At 41.5% G+C, this 24057-nt stretch overlaps 2 protein-coding genes across 2 annotated transcripts; one reads left to right on the top strand and one right to left on the bottom strand.

The window, feature by feature from the left end:
• The first annotated feature begins 11752 nt into the window (after positions 1-11752).
• Positions 11753-12913, top strand: LOC147510550 (uncharacterized). The gene has a single exon (XM_086598174.1). It carries the CDS (start codon positions 11753-11755, stop codon positions 12911-12913), a length of 1161 nt encoding a protein of 386 aa, XP_086454300.1.
• Positions 12914-17910: 4997 nt separating this feature from the next.
• Positions 17911-19716, bottom strand: LOC147510549 (uncharacterized). Its single transcript, XM_086598173.1, has 3 exons — positions 19569-19716; positions 18622-19430; positions 17911-18555 (listed from the first exon to the last, which is right to left on the bottom strand). The coding sequence occupies exons 1-3, from the start codon at positions 19714-19716 to the stop codon at positions 17977-17979; spliced, it is 1536 nt and encodes a 511-aa protein (XP_086454299.1). The 3' UTR covers positions 17911-17976.
• Positions 19717-24057: the final 4341 nt, after the last annotated feature.

Raw genomic sequence — 24057 nt, 5'->3', positions numbered from 1 at the left:
AACACAAACACCCTATCACCTCTCAGAGTTCCCATAACAGATACAACCACACTATTGGAACATAAAATGAAAATAAACTATATAAATCAACAATGGAATAAACTTCATAACATTTATAAACTTCATAACATTTATAATCCATAATAAACTACATTACAATCCATAATAAAACATAGGGCTAAAACACAAACATAAAGACCCTAAACATAACAAGCAAAAGCATGACAGCCATTAAAGACCCTAAACATAACAAGCAAAAGCATGACAGCCATTATACCAAACATAACACCATCACATTGAAACAAGAATAACATTACTTCCTCTTATTCTTCCTCTTATTCTTCAGTGCAGTCTGCATAGCTTTATACTCCTGGGGACACATCAAACCCTGCACAACCACTCTAGGTTGTGCTTGACTTCCCCCTCCAGCAGTTTGTGCTTGACTTGAACTTCCCTCACCCTTAACCTTAGCCTGAGCCTCATCCTCACCTCACCTTTCGAGCAGCATTTGGATTACTTATTGCATCAAGCCAATCCAAATACTCCAAGTCATGCTCAGATAGATCCTGATCATCATCAGAATCAAATGGAGGTAGTCCTACAGCAACCCTGTCTGCTACTTTCTTGTCCCTATATTCAAATATGTGATCATGGACTTCTTCATGAGTTACATCATCACCATGCTCATCAACATAAGCTCTAGCAGCCCTAACCTCATCCTCTGCCCAATTGTTATACCCAAATCTACAAACAGACATTAAATGGTCTGGATACTCCTCACCTCTCCTTTGTTTTGGACCCTTGCCCTTGCCCTTTATACCCTTGCCCTTACTTTTTCCCATTTGATAGGTCTGTTAGACAACAATCAACAAGTGAACATTGTGTTACATTTTTTAAACATTGCCCAAAAGGTGCTACATTTTTTAAAAAGTAAAATAATGTGGCAACAAACTACTATATACCTCTAATTTATCAATATAAAATATATTAAAAAAATATAACTATAGTATTCCAGATTACTTAAAAAGCCCTAATTTTTTGTATTAAAAATTAGGGTTTGGGACCATTACTGTATTTAAGAATTAGGGCTTGGGACCACAACATAATAAACAATTAGGGTTTAGGTCAATTTTTTAATTGATAATTAGGGTTTGGTCCAAAAAAACACCCACGTACTTCTTTAAACAAACAAACATTCAAACCATGCAAAATAGTATAAACAATTGAACAAACGTAACTAAACTGAAAAAGGTTTAGTTTTTAGGGGTTTTTACTTACAAACTAACTTCCTCAAGCTTGAATGCACAGATAAGATCTACAAGTCTAGTCTATCTTCTCCAAAGCTACCACATTTATTCCTAGCGTTTGAAAATGTGTTAAGTTGGTTTTAGTGTTTGAAAACAGGTTGTCTGAAATAGGTTTGCTACCCTCGCACACAAAACAAAGTTGTCCGAAAGAATGATGTAAGTGAAAGAAGTGAGTGTTTGTCTGAAAGAAGTGAGTGTTTTTGGGCGGTTAATTAGTGTTTTTCCCGCTAATAGTGAGAGATTAGGACGCGTGTCACAAATAAACGGTTAGGATAAAACGTTATGGTGGTCACATTGATTTGAAAATAACTTTGATCTTAGCCGTTTATTTCAATCACGTGCAATACACGTGGAAGGGTAAATGTGCCATTTTAGAAAATATGGATGGATCACCGTTAATTTTGGCCCAATAGCTAATAAACGAACAATTGGGGACCAACTGCATATTACCCATTTATAATGTGGCCCAAAAGCTAAATACCCCTAATCTTAACTAACCAAGTACAACACTTTATATATATGCAACTTGATTTTTGACATTAAAGTAATTCCATGCTGGCATTATATCACTCATTACCTTAAATATTATGCTGATTTAATTGAAGTACCTATTTACTTTTAACCTGTTATATCAAAAAGGCAGTTAACTAGTGCTATGCTGTTTCACTAGACATTTTAAGCCATTTTATAGAGTAAAGTGTTACTACTTTCTTTATCTCATTTGCTGTTAATGTATAATGGCTTTACTAAACACACTTAGGCAAAAAGGCTGCAAACTATCTAATGCCTACATCAAGAATAACAAAAACAAAAAATGGACTGCACATAATCAATTATTACCTATAAAAATATATAAAAGATTTAAACTCTGTAAAAATTGAGTGCATTCTGATTTCATTACTCCAACTATTGCAACTAAAATATTACATACTCATATTTGAGATACTAAGAGATTAACTTTAGTTAGGAAATATGGCCTATTTATTCCTCTTTGTTTACATAGCATATCATTTGATTTATTTTTTATTTGTACAATTATTTATTTTTTTACTGTTTTAGTTATATTCTAATGTGATATTTATTTATCATGTACAGGCAAAAGATCTAAGGCAATTTTGAAGTAGGTTAGGAATGGAGCAATTTTACAGGATACAAGTTATTATATTGTAGTACAACTCCAAAGTCCAGATATATGCATTATCTTATTTTCTGAACTGTTCCATTGTAAGTTTTCCATTTGTATTGTTGGTTTAGTTTTCATTATATTTTGTTGTCAATATTTAAAATAGTTTTTACACTAACCCCATCAGTTCATGTTAATAAATTGTCACCTTTTGTAATTTCTACAATGATTTGTATTTGAACCATGCTATGTGTCTATTTTTCCTTTACTATATAAATAAACAAAAAATGAATTTTGATCAGGAATTATAATTTATATTTGCAACTTAATAATGTTGAACCACCTTTGTCTCAACTGATTTGCCCAGTAAAGTATATGTAAACACAACATATTAGGGCCGATATGAGTACCAACTGAAAAAAGATTTATTTGAGAAGGGGATTTTAGGATAAGTTACTCCATATGTATATGTGATTGAATTTCAAACACATGGTCTACTGCACGCTCATATACTCATAATATTTCATGACAACAACAAGCTTAGAAATCCTGATGATTATGACAAAATATGTCATGCTGAAATTATTTATCCCATCACCGAACCAATGTTATACAGTATAATAATGAAGCACATAAGCCATGGTCCTTACGGGGCATTAAATGCTCAATGTGTTTGCATGATGATTTTTTGTAGATAGTGGTGGTTTGGGTGTTGTTGTTCATCTTAAATCTATGCAAATAATGATGGTTTTGATGATAGAAACTTTCACTCTCTAAGCTTTTCTAATCAACTATGGGTTGCTTTTTGGTGTTATCAAAGTAAAAACTTATTTGTTTAATGGGAAACTTGGAAACTAGACTTTTAAGATTGTTAAAATGAAAACAAGTATGGAAAGAAGTTTGTATTGCTTAGTCACCAAGTAACACTCATTTGAACTTGTCAAATGAGTGAACTTGTGTTAGGGTTGTGAATGCAAGATTAGAAAGATGTAATGAAATAAGAGTAGTGGAAACAATATTGAAACACTAGTAGAAAAAAGGGCTTTTGTGATTGTTTTAAAATGTTATTTGTGACTGTTCTGTTCGAAACGGTCACAAATGGCAAAAAAGGGCATTTGTGACTGTTTTGAAATGTTTTTTTGTGACTATCAGATCTAAAACCGTCACAAATCCTTTTTTCTTGGAAAAAATTCATGTATTGAAGATTATTTGTGACTATTCACCCAAAACAGTTACATACTCCGCACTTTATGTCACCATCTTAAATGATCTCATTTAGTTTTTGGTCCGCACCACAACTCCACTAAAAAATAACTACTTAGATATACAAAGACACCACAGTGAGCCCACGTTCAGACTCCCGCTTCCTACAAGCACTTCCAGCCCATACGTGGCTACGTGCCACAAGAAGAAAAAAAAATCCTATCTAAATTAATCCCAACACTAAACACACTTAGAAAAAAAAAAATACTAGACAGTTCTAAATTTCCAAATGAGCCAACTTTCTCCTTCACCCACTTAGCTTCGTGCACCACCCCTCCACCCAATTAACCATTTTCTTTTTCTTTTTTCTCTTTCTCCTTCTCTCATCTTAACAATGCTTTCCTTCATGATCTGTCTCTCAAAAAAGAAAATATTCATCTTTTTTGAAGACCAGAGGTATATACCCTCTCCCTTCCATATTGTTCTTAGATTTAACCGCAAGGCAGTTCTTTAAAATGGCGTTCATTGATTTAGGGTTGTTTTTCAAGTAAAAGGTGATTCTTTTATATAGCTCAAAGGGTGGAGACAAGGTAAGCTCTCGCTCGATCTGTTGTATTGGAACACACGGGCCGTTGTACTCTAATGTAGCAAGATATCGCTCTTTGTTTCAGAGTGGGAAAACGAAAATTTGGAGAAATCGAAATTTTCCAAATTTTGCTAGGGTTTAATTTCTTAACAATATTTTTTTAGAGAAAGCTATAAGCTACGCCAATGCACCATAGCTTCTTACCTCCAATTCTCCCTTCTTTCTATCGCTTGCTGTGATTGGGGCTTGTTCATAGTATTATTCATTCAATGTTTCACCGAGAAAAACAGAAAAGAAAACTTTTTTGTTATTCTTAACCTAGTCTTTTCCAAATAGCACATTTTGATATTTATTTTGATTTGAGATGGCGTGACTGGTGATTAATCAAGGGGTACCAGAAAATCTAAGGGATGTGGTTTAGTTTTAGGGTTCTAGCTTCTCGATTAGGTAACAAATGTATGGTCTCGAGTTGATCGAATTATATTCAAACTACATATTCCGTGGTTTGTGTCATAGTCGATAATAAATGGTGTAATTCTTCACTTTGTGTTTTCTTCAAATATTAGTCATGTTGACCACCCGAATTGGAATTTCTTCTATAAGGTTTTTCCTTAACATGAAGTATTTCACTTGTAATCAGGCCAAGATTCGTCAATTGGGTTTGGAGCACCGCATACATGTGTGTGCAAACATGAGGACTGGTGGTTTGACAAATGCTGCCATCACATCGTCTTTACTAGAAACTGTAAGTAAGAACCCACTTTTGGGCTAGTTTAACTTTTAGTCGTATTTTCTATCACTTTTGCTCAAACTAGCATACTTACACACACACAATCCAGAAGTGGCACATGGCAATGCTACTTTCTAATTAATTTTTATCGTTGTCTTCTATATTAAATAATTATTCATGTCTATATTCATATTTTGCATCAAACTTCTCCTTATTAACTTCGACAGTTGAAATCATTGATTTTGGCAAAAAATTCCCTTGGAAAACAATATAGGAAGATGTTTTAGATGAATGATGTAAGTTCTTAATTTGCACCCTTCTCCCTTATCAGATCTGTCACACTTGATAAACCCATTGTATATTCTTTTTTCCCATTTCTTTTTCATTCGACTAGTATTATATACGTTGAATTTCTTCTGGGTATAAATGGCGTCGTTGATCAATCTAAGGAACTAGGGTGTATCTGTTAATTACTTGTCTTCTTATCTCCATAGGTCAAGTTGCATTTCACTGAAGTTGCTTTGAGACTAATTGCTAGAAAATCAATGGCCAAAAGCACTGGTGCCCAAGGCTTAAGATCTTTGTTAGTGAATATTTTGATGGATGCCATGTATGAGGTACACTATTTCTTCCTATTTGATGACAATGTTCTGTATTTTCAGTCAATGGCATTTTGACATGCCAAGGCACCTTTGAAAATGATATGAATACTGATGACACAACTGGTTAATTTCTTAGTATTGCTTGTAATATTAATTGGAAATTATGAATTGCTATTGTGTTCTAGACAAGGGAGGAAGGATCTGAACGAATGCCGGATCTGTAACCCGAGCTTCCTTCTATTATTGTCGATGTAATTTTCTAGCAAAGGCTTGACATGATTTCGACCTTACCGATCACACACAAAAGGTGATTTCTTCATTGTACATTAGTAAGTTATAGTATATACATGTGGGGCCATTACCAAGTCCTTTGTCACCCAAGATAAGTACATTGAGCTCTTGCTAATGTGAGAATTGAGAACAAAGATTCCAAGTGGAGCAACCGATAAAAGGATGGTAAAAGTTTTGCATGAAGGGCGCAGAAATGCCAATGCATTGTTCGAGGGTTGATCATCTTACCAGGAAGAGGTGACATGCCAAAGTGGCATGTGGAGAGGGTCCATCACTCTTAATCCAATCAATCGGGCTTCTCCCCAACCTTCGTCCAATTTTCATCTATGGTGCTAATATATCCGAGGAATCTGTTCGGTCATTATCATTATCCGGTTTAATAAGCTCTGTGATGGCATGATTCTTTAGATTGATCGATGTAATACATTGCATTGGGTATGATTCACAAACCGTATAAATCTGATTGGTTCTTTTCCAGATTTAACTTATTTCATAGGTCGGTCGAAATAATGCAGATTGCTTTCTAGGCATTCTAGTAGCGTTGGTCGCTTCGGTGTTTCTTGTTTCCTTGAAGCAGTCAAAATATGAAAACTCAAGGCGGTACACTCTGCTGGTATTGTATTCACATCCAATTTGTTAAAGAATATTCTGAATTGATATATTTAGTTATATATGAGCCAAGTACTGAATGTCATGGCTATAGAACTTATGGCTCTTATTCATGTGACTAAAGGGATGCTATATTCTTATCCATAGGTTGCTAACTTTTCCAATTATTTTATACGATTGGTTTATTATGTTTAAGATAAAGAATCTTGGCCGTAAAATGGCTTACACCTACAAGGGGATACTGGAGTGACGTTCGAATAGACTTTGTTCAGATCATCCAATAATGTATTATGAACTATTCTCAAGATGAAAACCAGATGCAGAACAACCACAAGGCTTAAGACATACATGTGGGTGATTGACTTGGGCAAGATTAGGTTCTTTTTTTCAATTAGATTTGGCTGATTTAATTTATATGTATTACATTGGGAATGTGTTATTTACTTCATTATGTTTTGGAATATACAAATATATATTGGTTATCCAAGGGAATTGGCCGATAATTCAATGGAATTAGCACTTTATGAATGCTACTTGAAATATAATGGATAATATTCAGAGTGGCTTATTACAGGTCTAATTCCATGTGAGGTCTGTTTTCACGTGTATTTGATTTTTTTTTTAACAAAATATATATTTATCACGGTTTTAACCAAACTGTCATGAATAGTTGTCCTTTTTGTGACCGCTACAAGATGATTACATCACTGTTTTGTTAGAACCGTCACAAACGATATGCTTTTTTGTGATTGTTTTTAAGTGTTTGTTATGGTTTTATGTGGTGGATATAGGCTTATCTAGAGAATTATTTGAGACGGTTTTGGAAAAAAAAAATGACTCTCATTCCGTCATGGTTTTGGGGAAAAAAAAAACAGTGACAAGACTTTTTGTGACAGTTTTTAACAGTGATATAAAGTCTTTTTTCTTGTAGTGAAAACTTTGTATTGAAGACAAATAAGATCTTGATTCACTATTTAAATCTTGAAGAACATAAAAATGGAAATCAAGGTAAATCACAATTAAACAATTGAAGAAAATAAAAATGGAAGATATCTAATTGGAAGAATAAATCTCTCACTCATGCGGGAAAGCTACAATTGATTCAATCAGTCTTATCCTCTCTTCATGTTTATTGGGCTCAAACGTTTATCTTAGCCAAAAAAACTTTGAGGGATATTGCTAAGATTTGTAATCGATTCCTATGGGCAGGACCAGACATGATACCAAAGATGCACCATGCTAGCCACTCACTCATTAGAATGGATAAAGAACTGGGAGGATTGGGAATTGTGGACCCTATCATGTGGAATACGGCTGCCTACTGGCCTTGTGTTCAAGATTGCCAGCTACGAGGACTCTTTATGGGTCAAATGGAAAGTTGAACATCATATCAAGAAGCAACATTTCTGGACGATGGAAATCCCAGTTGACTGTTCTTGGGTCTGGAGGAATGTCTTAAAGAATCGCAAAGCTGCACAGAAGCTTGTTCGACACCAGATAGCGAGAGGCGAGCAAACATATGTATGGCATGACCCTTAGTGCCATGACACTCCTCTCATAAAATGGGCTGAAGCAGTTCAACTGCTACAGGTCCCTCACACTGCTTTGGTCAGCGATCTCATTTCTGATGGTAGATGGAACCACCTTGTCTCTAGTCTGCCAGATAGTGCTTTGAAAAAGAAGATAGAAGGCACCGAAATCAACCATATGCTTTAGCAGGACCAAGTCATTTGGACACCGACTGCTACAGGCAGATTCACGGTCAAATCAGCGTACATGGCACTAAAACATCTCAGACCAAGAGTTAAATGGTATCGAGTGGTTCGGGGTAAGTTGGTTATATCGAAACACTCTTTTACTGGTTGGCAGCTATTTGCGAATTGCTTACCCACCCAGGATCGACTGGTTAAGAAGAATATTATTCACCACTCGATATGCTGCTTCTGCAATGCTTCCAGGGAGCATTCCAAACACTTCTTCTTTGATTGCCCATATACAAAAGATGTTTGGTCGAGGGTGAAAGGATGGCTGGGATTGAACACTCAGGTGAAAGCATCAGCTGCCGAGTGGTATAACATCCTAAGGATATGTCGAAATGCCTCTCTCGAATCTGAAATTACTAGAGCAGTAACCTCTACCACTATATATGCCATCTGGATTGAGAGGAATTTGAGGAAATTCCAGCAAAAAAGACAAGAAAGAGATGAAGACATATATTTAAACTATGCTGACAGAAGTGCCTGAAATAGTGGCTGCCAAGGTTCTACTTGACAGGATCGGTATTCAAGTTTAATTCACTTCACGCGCCCCAATATAGTGCAAATGGTATAAGCCGCAGCCAGGTGAATTAATAGTCAACACTGATGGGTCTGTATCAAAATATTCTAATAGATTTGGTGGTGCTATCAGAGATAAGTTTGGTGCTGTCAAGCTTGCTTTTATAGGGAGTTTGACTAAAAGATTGGTAATCACCCAGGAGTTGTTGGCAGTTGAGGCCGGAATGAAGGGAGCACTTCAGATAGGAGCGAGACAAATTAGTGTATTCTCAGACTCTAAGTGTGTAGTAGGAGCTATTACTAGTGCAGAGAAGCCGCCTTGGTACTGCCTTAACATAGTGGCTGCTATCGACTGTTTGGAACATCAGTTTGAATGGGTAGATTTCAAGCATGTGTTTAGGGAAGCAAATCGAGTCGTTGACTACTTCTCTAAGCTAAGTAAGGAACATGAGGATTCTATTTTGTATTTCCTGCCTCCTATAGACTATGCACTATCAAATATTGTAAAGGAGGATGCACAAGGGAAACTGCACTTGAGAACATGATTTATATTAATACAGGTCGAGGTCTGCCTAACCTCTAGCTTCTTAAAAAAAAAATTAAACTATTAATTAAAACATATTAAACTACTCCTAATGCCCAAAGATTAATTCTAGGGTAAGTTCTCTCTCCTCTCACTTTGGCTTATATACTACACCTTTTTCATTTTACAACTCTGCCCTCATCTTTTAGAAATAAGACACCTTATTAGGGTTACTTTATGCTTTAGGTATCTTCTTGAACAAGTGATCATCTAACAAATATGCATTTTATTATCCGTATATTGCTGCATTACTGATAAGAGCCCAAAACTATAGTTTTAACCCCTTAACAATAATACTTTTAGACCAATTATGCGAGTAATAAATAAGAGTTAATGCTAATTACGTGCTTTTATGTATCTCAAGCATTGAAGTGAATTATGTGTAGAAATGTGCCACTTTGGCGATATAAAGGAGCAAGGGTTGGTTGCTAAGAAGTTCTGTGATTAAAGGCCAAGACAGGCAGAAACAACACACAAAAGTCAGTAGAACTTCCAAAGACTGTATCTTTAGACTCAGGCCTTGGAATTGGGCATACCTTATGTCAAAACGACCGGCTCAGAAAGAGATTTCCAATGCTTCAAATTTTGACCCAATCAGAGGAGCAAAAGTGGACGAAAAGCCTATTAAAGTCAAAGCCAGCTGGAAAAGGCCATGTGGACTGAAGAAATTGGGCTTTGGGGACGATTTTCCGACCCAAAACATGGACTCTCAGCCCATGCACGAAAATGTGGATCTGGTCTCCTCCATTTCCACACACAAGACTTAGCTTTTAAGTATCAATTAGCTTAGGATAGAAAGTAGCCATTAAAGCTTAGTTCTAGATCTAGTTTTTTTCAATTAATTAATTAGTTGTTATTCTTGTTTAATTTTAGTATTGAATGATTGTTATTTAGTTGTTAGATCAATAAAATATTTAGTTCTTGATAATCTAATTTTGTTTTCCATTAATTATTAGTTTCAATTCTTAGATTTACTTATTTGTAGTTATTAGTTTAAATCAATTATTGCATGAGTAGTTTCCATTTGAGTTTAAATAAGCAAAGTTCCAATCTTTTTATGATGTCTAGTGTTAATTCATATGGAAATGATAGTTTGATGAATCAAGGCTAAACCTCCATTAGAAGGGTTTGATGAAACCTTGATGAAAACTTGATTGTGTAGTGTAGAATCGTTGTAATAGTCTATTCCACTCTAGAAGGTCATTGATTCGCCATGAGAATGGGTGGACGTCCTCACATGCTAGTTATGAATTGGTAGATATGTCATGTATAATTAGGGATTAGAACGATCAATTTTTACTGTAAGAACGTAAGAATTGGATTACAACAATCTATGCTAGTCTATTAAGTTGGATTCAAGGTGGATTCAATTCCCCCCTAATTCTTATTCTAGATTCAAACCTTAGTATCCCATAACATTTCGTAGTTGAATCATTATAGTTAGTATCTTGTTCTTAGAATTCCCTTCGTAAAACTCTCGTTAGACTTTGGATAGATTCACAATTATAGAAAACTTGAATGCTAAAGAACTAGGAGTGGAACGAATCTTCTATTCCAACTTGTATAGGGCGTATTCATGACACGTGGGGTTATAGGTGGCAAGTGGGTCGTATGCCGAATAGCGAAGAAGAAACCTAGTGTAACGGATCGTGTCCGCGGCAATACAATTGCCGAGAGCTACCCTATGACGGCAGAGAAGGAGTGGGAGTGACGGATCAAGCCCGCGGAACAGAGATATATCGCGGAACCTAGTAAGGCATAAGATTCAGTGAAGTATCGGGGGCCTAAATGGATGTGGATTAAGGAAAAAGGTAGGAGGAGCACAGTAGCCAGACATGATACTTAGAGAGACGGTTGGACAAGGGGCAGACGTGGGACAAGGAAAAGATCATGGAGAGCGGTTAAAGAAGATGGAGCGGTTGGAGAAAGAGAGCGGTTATGGGATATATATAGAGCAACATCAGTGAGAGAAAGAAAAAAGGAAAAGGAAAGGAAAAGAAAAAGAAAAGAAAAAAGACAGAAAAAAGAGAGAGAGAGAGTGAGAGAGAGATACTGTGATCTCAGTGGTTGTAAAATTTGATCATACATTTTGGCGCCGTCTGTGGGGAACTCGTAGGAGAAAATGGCCACTATAGCAAAAAGAGGTGTAGGAAGACCTAAGAAAGGAGCAGTTAGAGAAGACGTTGAGGAAGTTGAGAACGCTGGGTTGGAAGGGGTAGGAGTGGAAGAATTATCAGATGTGGCGGCTGACGCCACCGACTTCGCAGGAGAAGAGGTAGTTAGGCTGAGAAATGAAAATGACGAGTTGAGGAAGGACGGGGAGACTACCCGGGGAAACATAGCTGGGGATCCTAGGGCAAAGGAAGTAGAGGGGAGAATGTGGAGTACCCGCCACCGGACGTCGAACCAACGGCGGGTATCACCTTGGAGGTAGTTCAGGCCATGATCGAGAAAGATAGGGAAGTGAATCGTGTGGCAGAAAAAGTGAACCAGAGTGCGGCTCAGAAAGAGGTAGCGAGCCTCAGTAAAAATCCGTTGGCAGATTCAATATGGAATTCCGAAGTACCTAAGAGGTTCTCCCAGCCCAGATTTGAACGGTACGATGGGAAAGGAGACCCAACTGATCATTTGCACCATTTTCGTCAGCAAATGCCGTTATGGCAGGAGAGTAAGTATGATGGGCTCCGCTGTATGATGTTCCCGGCCGGCCTTAAGGGAGGCGCCTCAGACTGGTATTACAGGTTGGCTTCGCGGAGCATCAAAGTGTTTGAAGAATTGGAGCGCGCATTTATCGACCACTTCATTCACCAGAAGAGAAGGGTGGTCGATATCGCGGCTTTATTCAATATTAAACAAAGGTCCGCAGAATCATTAAGGGAGTTTCAATGTAGGTTCAAGGAAGAGACGCTAAGAGTGGAAAGTTTGGAGGAGCATACGGCGGTCATAGCTTTCCAGCACGGATTGAGATCAGGAACGAGGGTCCATGAATCGGTTTCTAAAATCGAAATTACTACTTTGCACGCACTATACCCGAAAGTAGAAAAATACATACGGTATGAGGATATAATGCAGAGAACGGCAAAGGAACAGAAGAAATCGGGAAAGGCAGTGCAAGAGGTTGAGAGAGAAGATCGAAAGGGTAAAAGAAAGATAGAGGACAAGGAGAGGGGATCTTACAAAGGAGAGAGCCGAGGTCCGGAGAGGACAGGAGACCGGGGTAGGAGGGACATACGAGAAAGGAAGCCGTACCGTGAGTTAGAACAGACGCCTCTTAGCAGACCTTTAGAGGAAATCTTGCCTCTAATCAAGGGGAACCAGTATTATGAGGGGCCGCGAAGTATCCCGAGGGAGATAGAAGGGAAACCATTTTGCGAGTATCATCAAGTCAGAAACCATGCTACAAATGAGTGTTACGCCTTGAAATGGCTAGTAGAAAGGATGACAGAAAAGGGAATGTTCAGAGAGTTTGTTGCAGAAGTTCACCAGGCTGAGAGAGTGCCAGCCCCGGCTAGAATCTTGGGTACCATCAATGTCATTTTCAGTGGAGAGACGCTGGGTAGGAATACACACAGGGATAAAATGAGAAGGGCAGCAAGTCTATGACAGGTGTGTGAGGTGGTGAGCATACCGCGGTTAGTCAGTGGCGCCGCGATGATAGACGGGAGCATAATGTTCACCCCGAAGGATTTAGAGTCGGTAATTTCACCGCATGAGGATGCCTTGGTAATTACCATAGCGATGGGAAATTACCTGGTTCGAAGGGTGTTGATAGACTACGGCAGTTCAGTGGATTTGTTGTTCAAAGGGGCCATGGAGGAGATGAACATCGACAGAAACTAGTTGAAGGCTCCGCAAACCAATCTGTATGGGTTCAACGGTAGCATGACAGAGCCCGTGGGGGAGTTAACGCTCCCTGTGACAGCAGGACCAGCGACTGTATTCACTAGGTTCATGGTGGTGGACACTGGATTGCAATATAATGCGATTTTAGGGAGGAAATGGATTCATGAAATGAAGGCCATTCCATCGACGTATTACCAGGTGATCCGCTTTCCCACGAAGGGGGAAACATATGAAATCAAGGGGGATCAAGTGGCCGCGCAGAGTATGCAGCAGGTAACTGCGAAGAGCTTGGTCCGCGGAACCGAAGGAGTGGGGGCGTCTCATGAGCAAGGAGCGGCGTAGCAATTATAGGAAGCGGCAAAGACAATCAGATCCGAGCCGCCATCATCCGTGCGTTGGATGCGGTTGAAGTAGTTAACCTGGGGGTAGGAGACGATGAGAAATTTACATCTGTAGGAACAGACTTGCAAGGAAAATGGAAAAATAAACTCGTGTAGTTTTTAACTGAAAATTCAGACGTGTTTGCGTGGGTGATAGAGGATATAACGGGTTTGGATCCAGAGTTTGCATGTCATCATCTGCACATGAATGAGGGTGCTAAGCCAGTTTGCCAAAAGATGAGAGGCATATGTCCGAAGTACGCGGACGCGATTCGTGAGGAGGTTATTCGACTGAAAGGGGCGGGGATAATAAGGGAGGTAGAATACACGGAATGGTTGTCCAACGTGGTCACGGTTACGAAAAAGAATGGCAAAGTCAGAATGTGCGTGGACTTTACGGACGTGAAGAAGGAGTGTCCGAAATATTGTTATCCTATGCCACGGGTGGTTGAACTAGTGGATAGAACGGCCGGATTCAAGGTGTTCTCTTTCATGGATGCCTCCATGGGATATAATCAGATCGCCATGTACGGCCCGGATCAGGAAAAGACCACGTTCGTGGTAGAGGGGGCACTTTATCGTTACAAGGATGCCGCCGGGGTAAAAATCTTTGGGGCAACATTTCAACGAGTAGGAGAAAAAATGTTCCAAGGGAAGATTCGGAAGGGGATGGAGATATATATTGATGATATGGTGGAAAAGAGCATGTTAGAAGACGAACACTTGGAAGGTCTTCAGGAAACTTTTCGCATACTACGAAGGCACCAGCTGAAGCTTAACCCCGAGAAGTGTACCTTTGGAGTAGCGTCTGGGAAGTTTTTGGGTTACATAGTAACACACCGTGGTATAGAAGCAAATCCAGAACAAATTAGATCACTGATAGAAATGCCGTCCCCGCAAAATGTGAAGGAGGTACAAAGTTTAGAGGGAAGAGTCGCGGCACTAAATCGGTTTATTTCTAAATCATCGGACAAATGTCGACCGCTGTATCGACTGTTGAGGAAAACACAGGACTTCCAATGGACCGCGGAATGCGAGGGAGCCTTCCAGGAGTTGAAGAGTTATTTAGGTAAAGCACCACTTTTGTCGCGGCCGAAACAAGGGGAAAAACTGTATTTGTATCTGGGGGTTTCAGAGTACGCGGTGAGCTCGGTATTGGTACGAATCGTTGAAAAGATAGAAAAACCTATTTACTTTCAGAGTAAGACCATGCTGGACGCAGAAACCCGATACAGCAGAATCGAGAAATACGCTTTGGCACTGGTATTCTCAGCATTGAAATTGAAACCTTATTTCGAAGCTCATTCCGTGGTGGTGATAACGAACCTGCCTCTCAAGCAGGCGTTGAGGGCGGAGAAGTCAGGAAGAATGCTAAAGTGGGCAGTAATACTTTCGGTTACTACGAAATACGCATGCAGTCGGTAACCGCGGAAAAGGCACAAGCGATGGCGGAGGTGTTAGCAGAATTCCCAGCTGAGGACCCAACGTGGGGAGAAGAAATGGTCATGGATCGCGAAGGAGAGCTTAACCACGACCCATTGGATCCATGGGATGCGCAGAATGGTTGGAGAGTTCTCGCGGATGGGTCGGCTACAGATACAGGGAACGGAATAGGCGTCGTCCTCGTGACTCCTGAGAACAATAGGCTGGAATTGTCGATGAAACTGGGATTTGCGGCTTCCAACAATGAGTCTGAGTACGAAGCAGTGATAGCAGGTTTGGGTATGGCCCAAGATTTAGGAGTGAGCCCGGTAATGCGCTTACTCGATTCTAACCTAGTGGTGTGTCAAGTGAATGGAGGATTCATGGCTCGCCGCCCAAGGATGGCGAGATACTTGGAAGTCTTGCAGAGAAAAGCACGTAAGTTCAAGAATATTAAGTTTGCTCATTTGAACCGCGGTGAAAATAGACATGCCGATGCATTGGCATATGTCGCCGCAGTACTACCAGGGACAGAGGGAAGATCTATTGAGGTAAGGGTGTTGAGCAAGCCTAGTACCACGGAAGAGGAAGATGTCTGCCTTGTCGCTGATATGGAGTCCAGTTGGATAACACCCATCAAAGCTTTCTTGATGGGAGTGGAGATAGAAAACAAAAAGGAAAGACGCAGAATGGAACAGGTGAGCCAGAGATACACTTTACTTGATGGGGATCTGTATAGGAGAAGTTTTGGCGGACCAATGTTAAAATGCATAGGGCCGCTGCAGATTCAAGAAGTTCTGGCTGAGGTGCATGAAGGCGACTGTGGAAGTCATTCTGCAGGACGCACGACCACACACCGATTGATCTCACAGGGGTATTTTTGGCAACATATGAAAAGGGATGCAGTAGGATATGCAAAAGGGTGTGAAAAATGTTAGAAATTTGCACCGCTGATACATGCTCCAGCTGAGCCATTGCACAGTGTGTTTAGTCTGTGGCCATTCGCCGTGTGGGCGATGGATATAGTAGGGCCCCTGCCAACGGCAAGCGGCAAGAGGAGATTTATGTTGGCAGCAACCGATTATTTTACAAAGTGGGTGGAAAGAGTGGCACTGCAACAAGTCAAGGAAGAAAATGTGAACAAATTTCTGTGGGAAAATATAATTTGTAGGTTTGGATTGCCACATACAGTCATCGCGGATAATGGAACCCAATTTACTGGGGGAAAGGTACGAAAGTTCCTTCAGGCATTTAAGGTGAAGCAGGGGTTCTCCGCCCCATACAATCCAGAGGGGAATGGACAGGTAGAGGCTTCGAACAAAATCATAATGGATATTCTTAAGAAGAAGCTGGAGGAGCGGAAGGGAGCATGGGCTGACCAGTTGCATCATGTGCTATGGGCTTACCGCACAACACCGCGAACATCTACAAATGAATCACCATTCACAATGGCGTATGGAGTAGAAGCCGTGATTCCGGTGGAAATGATAGAGAAATCAACAAGAACCAAAGTACAAGTAGAGGGAGTCGCAAAATGAGGGATTCTCACCATGGAGTTGAACTTCATAGAGGAAAAAGAGAATTGGCGCCAAGATTCGTGCGGAAGAATATCATCGGAAGCTACAGAGACAGTATGATAAAAAAGATGAAGCCGCGAACTTTCAATGTAGGGGATCAGGTGCTGCGACGGGTTACGCCGGCCACCAGGAATGAGAACGACGGCAAACTGGGGCCTAATTGGGAGGGACCATATGTCGTAACGGAAAAGGGAACTTCTGGGACTTATAAGCTACAGACTTCAACAGGGAAAAAGATTGATAAACCGTGGAATGTAAGAATGTTGAAAATTTACCGTAGTGAAAGCCTTGTTTAGTTTACTAGTGAGATGTGTGAGTCGGAGTGTAATACTGGTACATTATATTTTTATCCATGAATAAAAGAAGTCCTTCTACTGTATCATTGGTATGGAAAGCAGAAGGAAGTTTGGCATCGTACTCCAAATCAAGTTGGGGGCAAGCTGAGTTGCCCCTCCAGGCTTCACAGCCATTTGAGAAAGTGGGGGGGAGGAGCCCTTCGCGGACTACAAGTCCGAATCAACTTGGGGGCAAGCTGAGTTGCCCCTCCAGGCTTCACAGCCGTTTGAGAAAGCGGGGGAGGAGCCCTTCGCGGACTATATGTCCGAATCAACTTGGGGCAAGCTGAGTTGCCCCTCCAGGCTTCACAGCCATTTGAGAAAGCGGGGGGAGGAGCCCTTCGCGGACTACATGTCCGAATCAACTTGGGGGGCAAGCTGAGTTGCCCCTCCAGCTTCACAGCGCCGGAGAAAGCGGGGGGGGAGCCCTTCCCAGCGGACTACATGTCCGAATCAACTTGGGGCAAGCCGAGTTGCCCTCCAGCTTCACAGCCGTCGGAGAAAGCGGGGGGGAGGAGCCCTTCGCGGACTACAAGTCTGAATCAACTTGGGGGCAAGCTGAGTTGCCCCTCCAGGCTTCACAGCCATTTGAGAAAGCGGGGGGAGGAGCCCTTCGCGGACTACAAGTCCGAATCAACTTGGGGGCAAGCCGAGTTGCCCCTCCAGGCTTCACAACCGTTTGAAAAAGCGGGGGGAGGAACCCTTCACGGACTACACGTCCGAATAGACTGGGGGCAAGCTGAGTTGCCCCTATAGGCTTCACAGCCGCCAGAGATCAAGGGGGAAGAAACCCTTTGCGGACTATCGTCCAAATCAACAAGATTGTACGAATAAGTGTCCCATCAGGCGTCACAGCTTAATACTTACACTCATATCGGGGCACCTACTGCAAATTTTGAGTACAACTCAATTGAGAATAAAATATATACAATGGTAAAGAGAAGAGCTCTAGACTGCAAAGTGATTAACATTGAAGACCTGCTGGCCATTCCCAGAAACCAGGTGAAATTGATGGTACATTCAAACACTGTCAAAGTGGGAATCACAAAATCTCAAAAGTACAAGGAAGTACATTTTATGTACAAAACATCAATAGGAATTCCTAGAAGTTACTGAGGCCCTTCGCCCACATTCTGGTGAGCAGGCACTGATTCCACCTCACCGGCAGAAGGAGGGGGAATATCCACGATCATGGGGGCAGGCTTCACAGAATTAACGGCTTCAGTTGGGCATGGGACCGAGAAAGGAGCTGAAGTCGATGCAACGGTTGGAGGGCGCGCTATTGGAGGATCTGCACTCTGAACAGGAAGGAGGCGACCGGCCGCGGAGAGTTCCTCGAGCTGATGTTTAAGCTCGCGGCTAATCTTCTTTTCCGCAAGGCTACGAAAATGGTCTGCGGCATCTTGAACAGCTTTATCTACGACGACCTGAGTGGCGACCTTAGCTGCCTCTTTCTGGCTCTCCAGTTTGTATGAAACACCTGAAACATAGTCACGGTGCTGCTCTTCGGACACCTGAAGCGCCTTTTGGGCCTTCACGGCCACAATACGAAGAGCATCGCGATCTTTTTCCAACGCAGCATATTTGGCCTTCCAGCCGTCAGGTCCTTCAATCTCCTGCTTCATGGTCTCCACAGAGTCCAGCGTGTTGGTGAGACCGCGGATCATATAACCAATATCCAAGCTCAGCTGAAAAGGGTAACGGGTTATCAAAGTGTTAAAAAGACTAAGAAGATGCAAGAGACAGAATAGTACCTTTTCCCAACCATGGTATATGGATGTTCTATGAGATGCAAAGCTACCAGAATCACCGTATGCTTGATCTTTGGGCAGATGAGAACTGAAGAAAAGAGACACAGCGACAGAGGGATTGTCCAGGGCCGAGTCGCGTATAGTTACTTCGCGATCTCTAGCCCTGAACTGAGGTCGCCATATATCAGGTACGCCAGGTGGCACTGACCCAGATGGCTGGGAATTTATAGAGGGACGGCGTGCAGAAGCAGGAGGCCGCGGCAAGACAGCAGCAGCAGCAGTGGGGTTGGGCGCTGCAGTCCTAGCCTTTTTAGCAGGAGGGCTCTTAGCGGTAACTTCAACGGGTTCATCCCCCTCGGAGTCACTATCCCACAATTTGAGGTTAGAAGAGGCCATGGCAGCTTCTTGAACTGGGGAGGAAGGTTGATCTAAGTCGTCTTCCCAATCCGCTACAGCAGAGTAGGAAGAGGGGGCGGTATATGGAGAAGGGGGATGGGCCTTGGACGCAGCGGCAAAACGTTGGGCTACGGCTCTGGAATGCGATATCTTGTTAGTATACTTAAAAGATTTGTAGGGCTTTCTCTTTGGGCGAGGAGAAGGTTTAGGGAGTCTCTCTTTGGGAGGGGCTGGGCGATAAAGTGGACCTTGATAAGGACCAATATTTTTCAACGAAGGATCAAGGAGAAGAGGATGGCCCTTTTCTGGATCTATGCCGAGGACTTCACTCTGTTCACTTCCCAAGTCGCGGAGTTTTTGAAAAATAGCTGAGTAGACACCGTTGTAAAGTTTGGATCGCGAATCTGGTCTCCAACCTGTGATACAAAAGAAAGACAAGTTAAAAGTAAAGTTAGGAACGAGCACGGCGAATAAAAAGTTTGACGTACCACTAGAAAGAAAACTGAGATGCCTTAGAGAAACGTCAGAGGGAAGATCCGCGGACAGAAAACTACCGGACACATATAACGGATAATGATGCCACACTTTATCAGAGGTAGTAAGGTGGAGGATAAAGGACTTCTTCTGCGGACGGGTACAAAAAGACTGATATCCTACACTACCAAATTTGGTACTCTTCTTTATATAGTAGTGAGCTATCATATCGCAGAGTTGGATTTTGGGAGAATGGCTTTTGTTGTAATGATCTGCGGCATATAAGATACGCCAAAAGTTACCAATGCCTTGACAGGGGGGAGATGTTGAAGTGGTTACATACTTCGACATGAAGGAGAGTTAAGGGGAATCGCAATCCGGCCGCTATCTGACCAACAGTTGCAATGAGACAACCAGACCGCGGTGGGACTAGATGCGGGAAATGGGAGACGCCAGGCACGTGCTCAAGGATCACGTTGGCGGGGATGCCATAAGCAGCTTTAACTGCGTCTAAGTTGGGCCTACAGCGGTAGGATGGGGGGAGAGGCAGAGTGGCTTTCCTTCCTGAGGTGGAAGGTTCCGCGACAGGGCTAGCAAAGCCCGAAGCCGCGGAGTCAGATATGCCCACGGTGTGACCGCTAGATCTGGGAGCGGAGGACTCCGATCCATCAGGTTGGGTAGTTGAGGAACTCATCGATTCGGACTCAGACATGACAAAATTAAACAACGGAGAAGCCCTAAACTGAAGAATAGTAGTGAAAATAGGCTATGGAGGAAGAGAAATCGGAACAATGACAAGAACTAAGGGGGGAAGACAAACCTGAGGAGCAAAGCGACAAATAGCAACGAAAGGGAAGTTCGAATCTTGCCAAATCAAAGACCCACTGAAGATGAAGAGCAGGAAGAAACGGGGAAGAAACTGGAAGAAGAGGAAAATGAAAAGGTTAGAGACGAGTTTAGGGGTTTTGAAGGAAGAGAGAGGTTTGGGCGGGATATTGATCGACAAGGGCAAAAGAGTTATTTCATTTGGGAAAAGAACCAAGAAACAAGGGACACGTGGGGCCTTGAAAAATGGAAAAGTAGGCTCGAGGTGCGTGCGTCAAAATGACAGGCTCGATGCACGTGCGGATCGAACATCGAGATACAATGATAGCGCACGTGCCATGGGTGCACGTGCCACAGATTTAAAAGAAAGGGGGAGATTTTTTTCGGTCTCGTAGTTTATCCGCGGACTTAAAACGATATCGCGGAACATCAAACGGGACCGAGAGGGGCATCTGTATAGGGCGTATTCATGACACGTGGGGTTATAGGTGGCAAGTGGGTCGTATGCCGAATAGCGAAGAAGAAACCTAGTGTAACGGATCGTGTCCGCGGCAATACAATTGCCAAGAGCTACCCTATGACGGGCAGAGAGAAGGAGGGGAGTGACGGATCAAGCCCGCGGAACAGAGATATATCGCGGAACCTAGTAAGGCATAAGATTCAGTGAAGTATCGGGGGCCTAAATGGATGTGGATTAAGGAAAAAGGTAGGAGGAGCACAGTAGCCAGACATGATACTTAGAGAGACGGTTGGACAAGGGGCAGACGTGGGACAAGGAAAAGATCATGGAGAGCGGTTAAAGAAGATGGAGCGGTTGGAGAAAGAGAGCGGTTATGGGATATATATAGAGCAACATCAGTGAGAGAAAGAAAAAAGGAAAAGGAAAGGAAAAGAAAAAGAAAAGAAAAAAGACAGAAAAAAGAGAGAGAGAGTGAGAGAGAGATACTGTGATCTCAGTGGTTGTAAAATTTGATCATACACAACTCTACTTCAGTAGTATCGAGAGTAGACATCTTTGATAAACACGAGTATAGTTCAATTTTAGTGTTACTTCCATTTATTCTTCATCGTTTATTCGGAGTAGAATTATATTCACTTTTATAGTTTTATCAAATGGCGCCACTGCCATCTTAGTTCCTTTAGTATTGTTTCTTTAGAATTGATAGTTTTCCAAAGTCCCATAACCCACCCACCCTTGTTTGATTCTCACTGTGGTTGTCCGTTTCAGCACTGAAAATTTTTCCTCGAAGCATTACATGGAGCGCGACCCGCGCCATGGGCAAGCTAAATTGGAGCACCACCAGCGCCCAAGTGCCTGGAACTCCACTTTTTGGCTGAGCGCGACCCGCGCCCTTCCATGGCAAAACACGAGCACCCCCCGCGCTGAAGCACCTAGACCTTGAATTTTACCCTGAGCGCGACCTGTGCCCAAACGCCTGGAACTCCAGCTTGAACCTCAGCGCTACATGCGCCATACCTAGGCCTATTCTGAGCGCGACCTATGCCCTCTGCTGAATCTGCCCGATTTCCACAGGTTTGTTTCAAATTTCCATTTCTTCATAGTTTTCAGTGTTTTAACTTGTTATGCACACTAACCACGCATAAACAAGACGCTATTCATAAGTGAAGCAAGGAGGCATTCAGGTACTCTTTTCTTCCACACTTCGCATCTCCTGTTAGAGGTTCATACTAGCATATCAAGATTGTTTGGAGTGTTGTTGTGTTTCGTTAAGATTGGCTTAGCCTTGCATGAGATTAAGGTCAGGCCGAAGAAAAACGCCTAACGTAATCAACCGGCAACGTCAACAAACATGCCTTTCTAGTATACCACTCACTACACCTCTAGCTAATATACCACAAACCACCTGAAGTAATGGCTGAAGAAAAGAGAGTCTCCTCTCTCTGACTTTTACAAAGTCTTGAACGATAGCCTTAAATCTTGCATCGTTATATCAGACCCAGTGGGGGATTTTCGAATCCCCCCAAATATATTTAATTTGTTACCCGTTTTTCATGGGTTAGACCATGAAAAGCCTTATCAGCACATGTGTAGGATTGACCAAGTCCTTACTATATTCTACCATCCTACTGTTGGTGCTGAACAAATTAAATTAAGGGTATTTCCCTTCACTTTAGCCGATAAGGCGGCGTCTTGGTTAACTACCCAAGTGCCTAATTCTGTGGACTCGTGGATTGAACTTGTTCAGCTATTTATGAAACATTTTTACCCACCACTGAAGACCGATGAAATGCTTTCCAAGATTCATTTCTTTCGACAGAATCCTCATGAATCATTTTCAGAGGCTTGGAATCATTTCACCGATCTACTTATAGAGTGTCCACACCATAATCTCGCGAAAGACATGCTAGTTCGTGCCTTTTTCAAGGGACTGTTACACCACCACAAGGAGGTGCTTGACATAATGAATGGGGGTAGTTTCCTAAGTAAGGGAGCCTCAGAGGCTTATAAATTTTTAGAAGATCAAACCAAGCATAATAATAACTGGGGGTAGTGACGATTTCTCTCGTTCCGCTAGTTCTTCTACAATAGTTAAAGTCGCCAGTATGTTTGAGATGAAACCCGATCCGGAACTTAAAAATTTAATCGTATCTCTAACTAAAAAGGTAGAGGCTATTTCTATTCAACAAACGTTTATCCCCATCATGAATGTCAACTCCAATCCATGTAATTTATGTTTGAGTCTAGAGCATCCCGACTCCTATTGTCCTCTCGCCTATGAACAACAATAGTCACAACAAGATAATGTTTGCTCGATTAATAGTTTTCCTATTCTTAACGCCCCTTAGAGATAACATCCCAACTTCAGTTGGAGAAATAATCAACAAGTAACACCTCCAGGGTTTAATAATCAAAATATTAGGCAAGCAAACAATTATAACTAAGCTCCACCACGACAAAGACAAGGTCAAGGTAATTATAAAAATTATAACAACCAAGCGCAACCACGACAAGGTCAAGCACAAGGTCAGGGTAATTATAATAATTATAACAATAATAATTATAATGCTAATAGAGGTATCGTTCCGATAAATAATAACTATCAAAATCTACCCATTAATAATCAAAGTGACAACAGATTTTACAAGCCATCCAACTTTCCTTACAGCAGTTAGCACAAGAGAAACTACAACCCAAAGGTGTGTTTCCAGGACAAGCGATAGCTAATCCTAAAATAACAAACACAGCCTTTAAGGTGAACGATAATACTAGTACGGAAAATGCAAACGCAGGTGAGCTAAATGCCATCACCACTCTCCGCTCTGGGAGAGTGGTTGATAACAAAGTAACTATGCCTATAGTTACCCCACCAGTTGTCCCTACACTGGAGATTGAACTAGATACCGTAATAGAAACGGAAGAGCCTACCCCTGTAGAGGTACTAGTTAAACCATAACCTAAGAAACATAAAGCAAAGGTTAGACATCCAGTTGATCCATTCGCTAAATATAGAGAGAAACCACCGTTTCCCCATAAATTAGCTATGTTAAATAGGGATACAAATTTTGACGAGATTAGGAAAGTTTTTAAAAATCTAATGATAAACTTACCTTTTCTGGACGCAATTAAAAAATTACCTCACCATGCTAAGTTTCTCATAGAGTTGTGCACTAAAAGGTGTAAGACAAATATTCCTAAAGATGCCTTTTTAACTGAACAGTTTCCAACTTTAACGGAACACAATGGAATCATTAAGGCTGAGTCCAATGGCTCCCTATCCCTTT

This window comes from Coptis chinensis, chromosome 3 (genome assembly GCF_015680905.1).
Source record: "Coptis chinensis isolate HL-2020 chromosome 3, ASM1568090v1, whole genome shotgun sequence".
NCBI lineage: Eukaryota > Viridiplantae > Streptophyta > Magnoliopsida > Ranunculales > Ranunculaceae > Coptis > Coptis chinensis.
Note: the sequence above shows the minus strand (reverse complement) of the source record. Positions and strands in the feature narration are given on the sequence as shown.

Excerpts from the sequence above, each read along its gene's own strand:
- LOC147510550 (XM_086598174.1), top strand. The coding sequence starts at position 11,753 with ATGATCGAGAAAGATAGGGAAGTGAATCGTGTGGCAGAAAAAGTGAAC.
- LOC147510549 (XM_086598173.1), bottom strand. The coding sequence starts at position 19,716 with ATGATAGCTCACTACTATATAAAGAAGAGTACCAAATTTGGTAGTGTA. Across the intron at positions 19,431-19,568 it reads TTATCCGTTATATGTGTCCG|GTTGGAGACCAGATTCGCGA; the intron begins GTAGTTTTCTGT and ends TTTGTATCACAG. Across the intron at positions 18,556-18,621 it reads TATACCATGGTTGGGAAAAG|CTGAGCTTGGATATTGGTTA; the intron begins GTACTATTCTGT and ends TACCCTTTTCAG.